We start from the raw sequence: 13,163 nt of genomic DNA on the forward strand, positions 1-13,163 counted from the left end.
AGCAATCTGACAGGCATTATAAATATTCACCCAGTTCTCAGTTTTTTTCAAATATGCATTTCTTTATTTAGAAGCAGCCTGGTGCAAGAGTAAATACGTCCAGTGATCTACAGGGACAATGAATAAGCCTAATTCATTTTTAGAGTTCAAATCAGTCACTGCAATATTTTAATTTCCATGCATTACAAAAGGCGTTCAATTCTAAGATGCACAAATACTTCAAAATATCAAAGGGTCTGCCTTGTAAAACAGTGTGTAAACAATCAATGCTGGTTGAATATTTTTCATGGAATCAGAAAAGGTCACAAAAGCAATTATGTCGCTCATGGGAATATCAAAATGAGATGTAAGGTAGATATTTGCATTTGGGAGCTGCAAGCCAGAAGAGTCTTTCAAATCGTGTGACAAGGCAACAAAAAGCTATTTGATATATTCACATTTGGCACAGGGGAGGATAAAAAAAGGCAAAAATATACAACAAAACCCCTCTGTCTGAAAATGGCAACAAAAAAACAAGCAATAACTTAATCATGTTTCAAGTATGAATAGAATAAAAAGGCAAAAACAAACTGGAATGCACTATTGGGAATTCAAGATTAAAAACCAACATGAACTGTAAACCTTCAGAGGTACGGTCTCGCCAGTCACCATATCAGCAATAAAATGACAGACATCAACCTGAATGAGTCAAGCATACAATTTCATGACATAAAAAAGTATAGTTTTGTTTTTTTTTAATAGACAAATGTGGTTATTATTAAAATATACTTTAAAAATGTGAATTTTTACCATGTAGTAAAACATATAAAAAATATCCTACAATAACAAAAGTAGAAATATTTAAGATGTACACATCAGATTATGTACAGTGGAGAAATATCTGCCCTCTATCAGAGTCTAAAAAAAGAGAGTCTTTACAGTCCTTGGAAGAGGAAATGAACTCCTAGCTATATGTTGACAGAAGAACGAAGAATGTTGAATCGTTTCAGAGTCATGCGGATGTGTCCTAAATCCCGATTCACCTTCTCCAGCCGGTTCTCTAATGTCACCTGGGGAAAAGAAAAATGTTTGTAAGGGGAAAACTGGTACAGAAACATAAAATACACTTACCACAACAACCAAAAATATTCTATGAAAGGTATGGAGAGGGAGGTGAAGTTGTAGGTACCTCATCGAGCTTGGTCTGCAAGGAGGCCCTGGCCCCAGCTGCCGGTATTCGACTCAGTGCTGCCTCAATCTGTGGAAGCGAGACGGGAAGAGAGACTGCATAAATATTTGGAGACCAAGCGCTACAAAAGAGTGGAGCGTCCGGCACTGGGGAGGAACTGAAACGAGGGGGGGCTTGGAAATTACTTCCCACCATGGGGGGGGGGTTATTCTAAAAATAGAGATTGTTAACTGGAGTGGCATTCTGCACAATGAATAATAAAGGCAGATTGCATAAGAGATCCGATACAGCATGATGAGGTGGCCTGAACCCCGGGGGGGGCGTGACCCACACTCAGACTCTAACCAGCATCCTACTCCCTCGCTGGCATCACGGATGAAGGGATGAGCGAGGGTATCAGGGCGAGAGAGAGAATTCCCCTTTTGCTTTGAAAAGTCTGTATAGCTATAACGTAAAGTACGTCATTAGCACACCGGCCATGGGGCCCTTTCTACACAGCCTGTGTGTGAGCGACAATGTTTTGGACATGGAACAGAGATACTGACATACTGGCCCTCGGACAGCTCCTGGCTCAGACCATGTCTTCTGAAGTGCTTTGGTCTCTCCTTGTTCAGGCTACAGTTCACAGCCTTTATATGTGGCCAATTCGTTTAGGTACAGACGGGCTCAGAGCGGTGCCTGGCTTGGAGGCCAAGCCAAACTTGTTTTGTTTACATAGCGACACGTTATATTAAAAGCTCTGTCAATTCACCCGCGCTGCTCTCCGAGTGTACACTCCCAAGCTCCTGTTAGCGTCCTGGTCAGAGCAAGGTGGCCCCTCCCTGCTGACGTCCCCATCTAGAGTGCAGCTAACACCCACGGCACCTTGCCAGCCCCATAATGTTAGTCTGTAAACAATGTGGACCATAAACGATGGCTTTTTATTTGTCTTTCCTAACAAGCACACCTTATGGAAACAAAGTTGTCCAGACAGCAGATCAGAAATGACAACCAAGTGAAAACATTAAGGAAAGCTCTCTTCTCTATGTAATTAGTAATCCTGTCTCATTTTTAAATGGTTCACTAGACTGATTAAAATTGAACAGCAGACCAAACAAGTGTACATAAAAGATCTTATAAAAATACCAACCAAAAGAAAGTTTCATGTGGGTGGGGTGTCACTGATTGTACAGGCTGCAGGGGCCAGGAGGCAGGTTACAACCGGTGACAAATTACCACGGTACAGGATCCAGACAAAAGCACAAAAATCGAGGCTCACCTGCTGTTTCTCCTGCGTGAGCTCGTCAAACAGCCTTTCAGCGTCTGCCAGGGAGCGGACGCGAGAGTGATAGGAGAGGCTGGCCTCATCACCGGGGTCGTGGGGAAGTAGGGACGCATCTGCAGCCGTCTGCTCCTCCTGCCCGGGGGGCATGGTCAGCTCCTCCACGTCACTGCTTCCAGTAGGCTCTGCCCACCCCATGCCAGACTGTGCATTAGCTGTGGGAAACGACAAAGAAAAAAATTCCCACCATGTTCACAGGTGTCATTAGTACTAGCATTCATTAGCTGTTAGCCCTGTTAAGCACTAGCGCTGAGCTTTAAATAAAACTACTGTAGGTCAAACAGCTGAACTCAAAATGTGGGACATTGAGGGTAGTGGGACAGTAGTATCATCAACACACCTACAGAATCCCTAAATGCTTGAAATCAGGGCACAACTTGCTTTGGATAAAAAAAAAAAAAAAAAACTGAATGAAAACGAATGCAAAAAGGCAGAAGCACCTTCTGATCCCTCCGTGGGCGTGAAGCGCAGTCTCGCACCGGCGCTGGAACCTCTCTTATCCAAGTGCCAACTGAACCTGAGCACAGAGGCGACTTGTGTTAGGACGTGCAGCAGAGCAAAGCCCAAATAAGCCACGGGAGGCTGTGTGGAGCCGCTAAGGCTCTGTTCAGGAGGAAAGAAAGCGCAAACCTGGTATGGAGGTGCTGCTGGCAGGGCAGGGGGCGACCGAAAGCTGTGGAGACGTTCTCCGTCGGGCATCGCTTGGGACTAGACTTGGCTGAAAGGGGCTGTATCAGGGTTTCTCTCTTTGCTAACACACACACACACACACACACACACTAATGAGCTTTAACTAGCCTAACTACCTCAGCATTTCCATTCAAAACCCCACACTGACTGAGGAGTTTGATATTTGAACTTTACAGATGATCCAGACACTTGTGGCTGTTGCTCTAGGCTGGTGTGGGCGCTACGCACTGGGTGTGGAGGGAAGGCCTGCCCTCTGGGTCCTGGGGGGCAGGGACGAGGAGCGGTGGCCCTCGGGAGAGAGGCTCCTCTGGGGCCGAAGCACAGATGCCCCCTGCTCCAGAAAAGACTCCCTTATGTTGTCTACAAATGCAACGGTGGGTCTCCTCCTTCCTAACCCTGCACGCACGCAGACACACACACAGAATGTACACAGAACTGCATCAGTCAGCATATGTGGTTCAGGATATAGAAAACGTAAGCAGATCCTACTGGCGCTCTTTGCCAGGGCCCGGCCCTCCGTGGCCTTAGTGTCCTCCATCTGAATCAGAGCCTTCATCACCGGAGCCAGTGGGACGTCCCTCCTGGCCGTCTGCTCTTGAGCTCGCTCTCTTTCAGGGGGCGAGACGCGTCTAGGTGTGGAGTGGCAGACAACGTCAGCGCTTTAGTGTTTAGCAACCATAATGCAGCTCGCATGCGCATTCTCTCTCTCCTGATTGATCCAACACTGAGTCAAACATGCTCAGGGCATGCTGAGGCGCTCACACGGGGCGGCTGTGCCGAGCGGTTAAACTGTACCCTTCTGAGTGGATGGCTGTCTTATTGGGAAGCCCAGTGCTCTTCCTGCTAGATTCCAGATCACGTTGCCTTTGGCCTGGTGACAGCAGCAGATCAGGGTGGTGGAATAAACTAAAGAGAATTTCAGAAAACAAGGAGTTAAAGACATGGGAAAGATGGGACAGTACCTGTTAGTTTCTAGTCAGTAGTCATCTAATTCATTATTAAGATTTAGAACAATTCTGTGCACTCAGTCTTTCCTAATGACTGTTCTCTAGGTCCTTAGATGAGCAAGGTCTTCAGGTCCATACCCTGCTCCGGAAGGCTGAGTGTGGCTCTTGGGAGCCTGGCGAGTTTTAGCCATGTTCTCGTGCTCCAGCTGTTTAACTTGGGCCTCCAGTTTGGAGATGATCCTAAAAATCACATGTGACATTTACATACGGACATTTGCATACACATGGATTTATTTCAGTGACACCATTTCTGCTCCACTGAAGGCTAGATTTCATACTGATAATCTAAGGAAGAGTTTGACCCAGGAACTGTGACTGAGCTTTTTAAAATGTGAATCACCTCTTCAGATCTGATATTTCTTCATTGGCATCAAAGAGTTTATTCTCAGTCACCACCAAATTGTCCTGTGTTTAAAACAGAGAAACACATTTTCCATTTAGGAAGAATACCGACTTGCACACACATTGTAATTTGTATATGTATATATTTTTTAACCTTAACTCCCTCGTGATCCTTTCTTAACGAGTCGTACTCCTGAAGAAGCTGAAAGTGATCAGATCAACATCATGGACTGACGGCAGGAAACGTCACAACTACACAACCAGCCACCAGCAGTCACCACAACCCATCCGAACCGCACGGGAGCCGACCGCACGCTCCGCAGACACTCACGTCCTGGAGCATCTTGTGCTCCTTCTTGGCGTGGGCGTCCTTCTCGAGGGCATCCCTGCAGGCACTCTGCGCCGCCTGCTCCAGCTGGCGCATGCGGCTCCTCAGCCTGGACACAGCCGCCTCCTTCTCCCTGCCGCTCCGCTCGCTCTCCTTCAGGTGAAGCTGTAGGGCCCGCACCGCCGAACCAGCGGCGGCGTAGCGCTCCGGCCAGTCCGCCTGGCCCCACCGGAAGCATCGGCACAGGAAACGCAAAAGTAAAAAGGTATGAAGGAAAGATCGCACCGATGTTTAGATGGGAGGCAAGTGAAGGTTCTCGCCATGTTTTAACTCTGAGATGGACTTGTACTACAACAGAAGAGTGTTGGGCCAGACAGCAGCCATGGTTTTGGCCCAACTCACTCTCCCCGCAAGACAAAGAAATCAGGAAAGCCCAGTGATGGCCCACAGACACTTGCAGTATGAACATCTTGGTAAACAGGGTGAGGCAGCGACACGTATACCATGCCAATGGCCTCCAGCGCTGAGTGTGGTTAACTGACTATTCCACCAAGGTATTGTTAGTGACAACACACTACAGCGCTCAGGGCCATGTAGGGCCTTCCGAGGTGAACTGGGACTCATACCAGCTGTCTCTCCAGGTGCCGGTTTCTGTTCTCCAGTTCCTGGATTCGCACGCTGGCCTCTGTGAGGGCTCTCTCCAGGTGCTCACACCTGTCAGTGGCCATCAGTGACACAATCATTATGCACGGTGACATGGCGATTATTACGCATGGAGGACTATAGCTAAAAGATGCAATCTTTATAATTATCCTAAAATAGGCTGGAATAAGATCAGAGGAGAACCTCTCTAGCAAGATCTGGTTGCTCTTCTCCACATCCAGGGGTAAACTAGCCAGGTCCAGCTTCTCTCTCAGTGTGCTGATCTCGGCCTCGTAGTAGGCGCGGACGTCTGCTATGTGCCGTGCGTGTTTCTCCCTCAGGTTCTGCCTCAGCCTGGGTGAAGATGGCCAGACAGACACAGGGGCTGAGGTGCGCAGGCAAAGGTGAGCTGGAAGTTACTGCAGTTACTACCACACACCGTTCCATGTGTGCAGCCTCCAACACAACAACATTTACATAGCGCCACGCGCTAAACTGACCAGTGTTATCTTGCATTCTTGGATAGGAGTCCTACACTTTTTTCAAAGTGCATTCTGTGTATTGTGAACAGTTCATTAGCCAGTAGAACTGCTCCTTACTGTCTTAAACATGCAAGCTTCCTATGTCAGATCTTAATTTTAGAGCAATTTTTGAACTTTTTTTTCAAAGCTTTTGCAGAAAGTTGTCTTCTTTTTAGCCTCCATCATCATTCTGGATAAATTCTAGTTTGACTTAAGACCACACCATAGCTCAGAACCTGCCCTCCTTGGGGTATTTAATGATTAACTGTTGACTGCTGATTCTGCAATGTATGCAGTTGTAATTTTATTAGCCTTTGACAGGTTAACCACACCATTCTTTTGGACTGTCAGCTGTGGTGTTGTCATCCAGGGATTTTCAAGTGGCGTCTTGCACCAAAACCATAAAATTAAGATATTTAAGACATTCATCTCCATTGCCCTTCACCTGCACCAAGGCCTCCATCTCAGGCCCCTTTTTTCATTTTCATATGCTGCCTCTTGAAGCTTGCAAAGTGTAATATTTCTCATCACTGTTACACATACAGTACAGATACCCACTGATTTCTGGCAGAAAACGCTCCTTCAATTTCAACTTTGTCTAAGAGACTAATGCTGTATGTCAAATTGTTTTCTACAGTATGATAGCAAGCATGTAAGCTTTTGTTTTCCAGTTTAAATTGATTGTGAAGCTAAAATCCATCATGCCTATTAAAATATTTGGAAAATGTCAGTCATTAATTCATTCTTGATTTTTGTGTGTGCACTCTATATGGAGTTTGCCAGTCAGCCTGGTCTAAAATGGAGCTGCTGGGCTACTGAGTGGTACCAGGACAAGAGACAGCACCTGTTCTGCTCCATCACGTCCTTTTACCATACCCGACACTCTTAGTTTGCTGTCATTTAATTCTCTGTTTATTTTTACACCATTCCTTTTTAATATTGTTGTAATCATTTGACTAAACTGCAAAGCTGTTTGGTGCACTTTTGAAAGGTGCTCGTTAAATAAAGACGTGACTAAACTGAGGTCTAATGAAACACGGGCGGACTGTGACTTGGTGAGGCTGTCTTGGTGATTTGTGGCGTGCGGCTCTTACAGCGAGAGGACCACGGGGTCATCCAGAGAGGTGGAAGCGTCTGGCCCCCTGCCGCTCGGGCGCCGCTCTCGTCTGGGCAGCCGCGCCGGCCGCAGCGTCACCGAGGCCGTGTGGCTGCCTTCGTCCTCGCTGTTGCCCAGCTGGGTTGGCGGGGCGCAAGGGATCGGAGAGACCGGGCTCCGCTCGAGGCCGGGCTGGGTGGACAGACTGCTAGCATTGGACACGCAGTCGGTGTCGGTGCCGCTGGGCAGTGCTGCCACAGAGTCTGGGCTGACGGGGCCGACGCCGGCAGCGGGGCAGAGGCGGGACCGGCCCGTGAGAGACGGACTGCTGAAGCGGGAGGGTGACGTGAAGCCCGACGTGCGCTCCGACGGCCTCGCTGGCACCGTGGGGTCCAGAGGCAGCACCTGCTGTAGCGTGCACCATTACGTCATAACATCACACACAATTCTAGGTCAGACTACAGGAATCCGCCTAGCTGCCAAATGACTGCGTAACTTCAGGAAGGGGAAGAATGGATGGATCTATATTACAAAGAGGAAAACTGGGATTTTGGGAATTGTATCAAATCAAGAAAGCTTCTCCATGTTTTATTCAGATGTTATTTCAGGAATGTCCAACCCATTTATCAGTGCCTCGAATTTCAGCAGGTTGCGGGGGTTTTTTTCGATTCTTTTTTGGCAGCTGCCCTTATAAATATGTACTAAAGTAGGCTTTCATAATGTCCCAGCATCAAATAAATACGTCCAGTTACATAATGAACTTGTGAATGCACCTTAAACTGTGTTCCTCGCAGCAGACCTGCAGGTAAAGGCGGTAAAGAGCTGGAAGCAGCACTATGACCCGGGTGCTCGCTCACCTGAAGGGAGGACGCATCAGAGGTGATGAGGGAGTCCCACTCCTGGCCTTTGGGGTCTCCCTTCTGCTTCCTCTGATAGATCTCCTTTAGAGACAGAGAGAGTCTGGCCTCATCTGCTAGAGGCTGCAGGGGACAGGGATGTATAACTCAGGAATACAGAACACAAAAAGCAAAACTTTTTTTTTTTTTAAATATACCCCAAAACACCTCCCCAAAAACCTCCATATGATGCAGTGAGCAGAAATGCATCTCACTACGAGCACAGTTGAGACAGTCAGGCCATGTTTACCTGGTTCACAGACACTTCCTGCATTAGGAAGAAAGAAAGACTTTCAAAGCTGTCAGGTAGAGGGTGATAGAGCTCGCTCTCCTCCAACTTCCAGTAGGTCAGACCTTTGGAAAATACAGTAAAGCAATTAAAGTTTGAATGTGTACACATCACCACAAAATACACTTATATTTGCAATTCAGATTAGGCTTAGTTTCTAGCATTTCCCACTGATATTGAAAACTCACAATTAAACATTTAGATAAGATTTATAATCTAAATGTTTAATTATACAATGAAATTTTTAGGTTTGTGGTTGGTAGCAATTACCTGAGGCTTCAGACACGAGACTGTCACTTCTCTTCAGAGCAACGGGTTTTGAATACACTCCAGTGCAACCAGGCTGAAGAAACCCAAAAAAACAAAACAAAAAAAAAAAAAAAACCACACACCCCACAGAACAGAAAAGGGACCGTTGTGTATAAACAGACCCTGAGTCCACACCTCCACACCATGTTACCATCAGGGCAGCGCATCGCCAGTAACTTCACGATACGATACAATATGATGCCTAACTGTTGTACAAAATTTTTATTAAGGTAAATGTTACCAAAAATACCATTGCTATTCTTATTTAATAACAATACATTAAGAAATGATAACAAATAAGCCAATAACAGTCAATGGGGAGGGTAACTAAAGTACCAGTGTAAAGAAAAACTCTTGGGGTTTTTTTTCCCCCTTTGAGGTGCCCCCTGCTGGACATTTTTAATATTACACAAACTTGAACACCAAGTTTCACACCAAGTTGACATCCATAAATATCAATATAGCTGTGACCATCAATTCACGCATCGATAAGACTTAGGAAGGATAAATTGGAGCTCTGGCTGCTGTGCCAGAGATATGCTCTTTGGTCTGGTGGTCAGCGCTCATGTTTACCTCCTCTCAGCCCTGGGTTCGAGTCCTGGGTAGGGTGACTCCTACAGTCTTTGTAATGAAGTCTGAAGGTAATGTACACAGCCCTAATTACTAACACCAATTACAGAACCGACTACGAGACTTGATTCTTCAGTAGGAATAAAACGCACAACTGAAAACAAGAACCAGCACAATGCTGTAGTCTGAACATTTTTGTAAAAACTGACAAAAGAGGAATCCAAAAAAACAGGGGATGTTTTCTTACCTCATCCATGCTGGCCATGTGCTCCTTTGGAGAGCTGTCTGGCCTGCAGTCCTCTCTCCTCTTCGTCGGCGGTGAACGCTTTTGGGCCACTTTGGTTCTCTTTTGCCTGTGTTTCTGCCTCTGGGCCCAGGAGGTCAGCAGTTGACTAGCAAGACACAGCAACACAAGAGAATAGACCGGAAAATCTTAGCACTTACTACTGAATCATCAGTAAAACTTTTGTATCAGGTTATAAAGCTCTTTCTGTTCAGTTTAAACAGGGGAGGGGGATTCCCTATGGAGAAATATATCTAACCCATGTTTACACTGACATGGTTCATCTTAAAGTAAACCATGCAGCTACACAACTCAACATTAGGTTATAGAAACTGGCCCTGGTTTACATCTTAATAAAGCCAAGAAATAAATTATTTTGTGAAATTGCTGCACCAGCCATTAGCGAGATGGTTTTAGTCCTCTGATCACAATATACAAGAGAAGGTTTCTAGTAAAATTACAAATATTTGAACTTTGTTTTACCCCAGCTCACAGAAATAAGCACAGTGCTGGCGTCACATGTTTTTGGGATAACATGTTAAACATGATTCATCACTGGGCTGAGTCAGACAAAGGCCCAATAGTATAAAATTGACATTCACCTGTTTAGTCTCTGCTCATCAGCAGGGGGGCTAGTCACAGCAGAGGCAGTCGCTTGAGGTGTGCCAGTGGGAGGGGCGGAGATGTTCAGGACAGCATCCCGCACCTGCAGGCTTGTTTCAGCTAAAGGAGAACGTGCAAGACTGCTGCCCTGCTGTCTGGCGAGCCACGGCGCGCCCCCCCTCCCCTCAGCCACATGGGGCGGTCCCGGCTCCGGCGTGGGCTCCCAGGCTGACAGCGTCCCATAGCCGCTGCTCAGGACTGTCACCGGCCCCTCATCGGAGTTCTCCTGCGGGTCGACCGTAGAAGATGTGGGTCCCGCCCCCGGCACGCACCTCTGGCTGTCATTTGTTACGTGCCCCGGAGGCTCTGCCTTGGTGGGGTTGGGCCGGTTCTGTAGCTGCACCAACGCTTTGATCTCATCCTGAATGAGCTGAGACGAGACAACACGAGCACATGGAGGAAAAAAACAAAAACCAAAACAAAGCAAAAATACTCAACACGTCCTAAAAAACATTCCGACTGCTTCTCTAACTCACCTGGATTTGGCACTGGTACTGTTCTTGCTGAGCAAGAATTTGTTCTTGGTATTGCTTTTCCACCAGCTGAAAGAGCTGCAGCCACCTGCCCTGTTGGACGAGACATGGCCTAATGAGGGCATGCCATCAAAACCAGTTTATATTATCACCTGTAAGTAAACATTAAATGAGTGCTTCACCCCCAGCACCTTTAACATTACTGATTATGAATGACGACAACTGTTAAAACCTGTTAAATTTTACTACCATTACTAAACAGTAGTGTGTTGAGCAATTTTCTTGCAAATTAAGCACAATACATACTTTAAACATTTACAAAAATAAAAAGGACTATATCATGGAAGAGAAAACATTGAGTTTTCCAAATTGTTGCCTTTTGCTATAAACAAGGCTATCCTACTAAATCCACCTTAAGACAACTTAATCTGTATATCTCTGGGGATGCTTTCCATTTGAAGTGACATTTCAGCATCATCTCTCGTCCAGGTGGTCTGGGGGTGGAGTGAGCTAACTGTGGCCTAGTCGTGTATCTCAGTGTGAGTGCTTCCACCATAGCTACAGTCAGGACATCATGCCCCTTACCTCACAGTTCTTCCACACCTCGGGGTCGGTCTCACCGCTGCTCTGGATCTCCTGCACCAGCGCACGAAGGGTCTCCAAAGAGCTGGGGTTGATGAAGGGCAAGTTCCTCCCTGAGCCAAACTCCTCCTCAGTACGAAGACATAGATTCCTGCAGCATGTGATTTGGACAACAACAAAAAGGGTTTTTCTCCTTTCCTCAACATGAATAATATCTGGAGGGTGTTCGAAAACCGTAAACAAAGACGTGCACTGGCAGAGGGGTAACCAGGAACCTTAGTTTGTGGGAAATGTTGCGCGCTGGTATGTCCAAGGGATGGGTTAGCTCAGCTCCTTCGGCGACCTGGAGGAAGCCTTCCAGGGCCCGCACTTGGAGGGCACCAGAGCGGTCCTCCTCGGGGACAGCCAGGCCTGACACCGTGTCCTCTGAAGACACACCAGATGCCTCACTCTCCTTCCCGCCATTGGCACTAATTTGATCGTGGCTCAGAGCCACGGAGCTGGACACGTCCTCTGAGATGCTGTCATCTGTGGACATGCTTAATCGGCCTGGCTAGGTGAATGCATTTGAGAGCTGTAAGGAAACAAGGAATAAACAATAAAAAGTACAAGCAATCAAGCAGTTACGCACACAGTGCGACACTACAGCAAATAGAATTACGTCGCACCAAACTGTAATAATGTGCCGAAGACTAACGTTCATAAACAGAATAGAGATGCACTGTAAACAAAAATGCAAGCAGGCTGTTTCTGTGGAAATCATAGGTATTTCCTACAATAAAATCTTTAGCAAATGAAGAGTAAAAAAACCGAGCTACTTTCATTTAATCAGATCAGCATACTGCGCAGCTGTTGTTAAACCGTTAAAACGAAGCTAGCCTACATAGCCTAGGTGATCCTAGCCTAGGGCATAGAGCATGTCTGCGATAGCCATAACCACCAACACTCAGCCGAGCAGGGCTTGGCGCCAGTTTTAAAGAAAGAAATCCCATATAATCTCCAAATTCGAAGGGAGAACAGCACATTTGTATTCCTAATGAGACAGCTAGCAAACTACAAAACTTCGAACAGCTTGCAGTCATTCATTTCGCATCAGTCAGCGCTAGCTAACTTGAATTCGCGACTTTACGTGGCTTTGCAAACGAGCCAACCTTTCTAGCCATGGTTTATTTACGTATACAGCCACCTAGCTACCGTATACTACGCTTAATAAACCAGGATAACTTCATACACGTGGTCTTAAACATTAACCTACATCACCTGAGACAGGTGCTAGCATAAAGGGACCAGGGGACGTAGCTAGGTGGCAACGGAACTTCCCGTTAGCTAACGTACGACAGCTAGCTAGGTTAGCTAACCGCTAGCTGCCCTGGCTAAGATAAGCTAACCGCTAGCTGCCCTGGCTAAGATTGGCTAAACTAACCGCTAGCTGCCCTGGCTAAAATAAGATAAGCTAACCGCTAGCTGCCCTGGCTAAGATAAGATAAGATAACCGCTAGCTGCCCACCTAGCTACTTCCAGCTAAGCTAACCTAGCTAGCTAGCGGTTCTAATTACCTTACGACCGCCCTTGAACCAAACCAGTCCCGATTTAAAAAGTACTAACACTCATTTAGCGATCACAACATGAACACGAAGTCAACTGCACTTACTTGTAAACTTGTATCACCACTTCTCCCATTTTGACACGTCCCTTATGCGTCCCTCTCGCTGCACCACAACGTTCAATCAACATACATCAACGACAAAATGCGCCGCGGAACACTATTGGTCGAAAAAAATGCGCCACAGCATACTATTGGTCAAAAGACTTCCAAAAGGTGTAAGTTGATTGGCCAATCTAATATTCGACATAGTCCTGACCTATTCAGCATGCTTTAAGAAAACAACTGTAGTTTTGTCGCTCTGATTGGTTGTCTTGTGAGTAAAGGCAACAGTCTTCATTTATAAGCACTAGAAAAATATTTCAGTGTGCAAAGCTATA

The 13,163-nt window shown here is 46.4% G+C and overlaps 1 protein-coding gene across 3 annotated transcripts; it reads right to left on the reverse strand.

Moving 5' to 3' along the window:
• Nucleotides 1–47: 47 nt before the first annotated feature.
• Nucleotides 48–12,917, reverse strand: LOC113584510 (M-phase phosphoprotein 9). 3 transcript variants are annotated; one of them, XM_027021481.2, is made up of 24 exons: nucleotides 12,832–12,917; nucleotides 11,456–11,754; nucleotides 11,184–11,331; nucleotides 10,602–10,691; nucleotides 10,065–10,495; nucleotides 9,427–9,571; nucleotides 8,571–8,643; nucleotides 8,262–8,365; nucleotides 7,973–8,056; nucleotides 7,114–7,523; nucleotides 5,703–5,852; nucleotides 5,483–5,570; nucleotides 4,860–5,075; nucleotides 4,683–4,730; nucleotides 4,527–4,591; nucleotides 4,265–4,366; nucleotides 3,975–4,085; nucleotides 3,669–3,808; nucleotides 3,408–3,575; nucleotides 3,120–3,240; nucleotides 2,930–3,006; nucleotides 2,427–2,644; nucleotides 1,169–1,237; nucleotides 48–1,049 (listed from the first exon to the last, which is right to left on the reverse strand). In XM_027021481.2, the coding sequence occupies exons 2-24, from the start codon at nucleotides 11,716–11,718 to the stop codon at nucleotides 948–950; spliced, it is 3,423 nt and encodes a 1,140-aa protein (XP_026877282.2). In that variant the 5' UTR covers nucleotides 11,719–11,754; nucleotides 12,832–12,917; the 3' UTR covers nucleotides 48–947. The 3 variants fall into 3 exon arrangements, with proteins under 3 accessions (XP_026877282.2, XP_026877276.2, XP_026877268.2); XM_027021475.2 differs by having other exon boundaries at nucleotides 7,114–7,520; nucleotides 7,973–8,095; XM_027021467.2 differs by having other exon boundaries at nucleotides 7,973–8,095.
• Nucleotides 12,918–13,163: the final 246 nt, after the last annotated feature.

This window comes from Electrophorus electricus, chromosome 17 (genome assembly GCF_013358815.1).
Source record: "Electrophorus electricus isolate fEleEle1 chromosome 17, fEleEle1.pri, whole genome shotgun sequence".
In the NCBI taxonomy this organism is placed as follows: Eukaryota; Metazoa; Chordata; class Actinopteri; order Gymnotiformes; family Gymnotidae; genus Electrophorus; species Electrophorus electricus.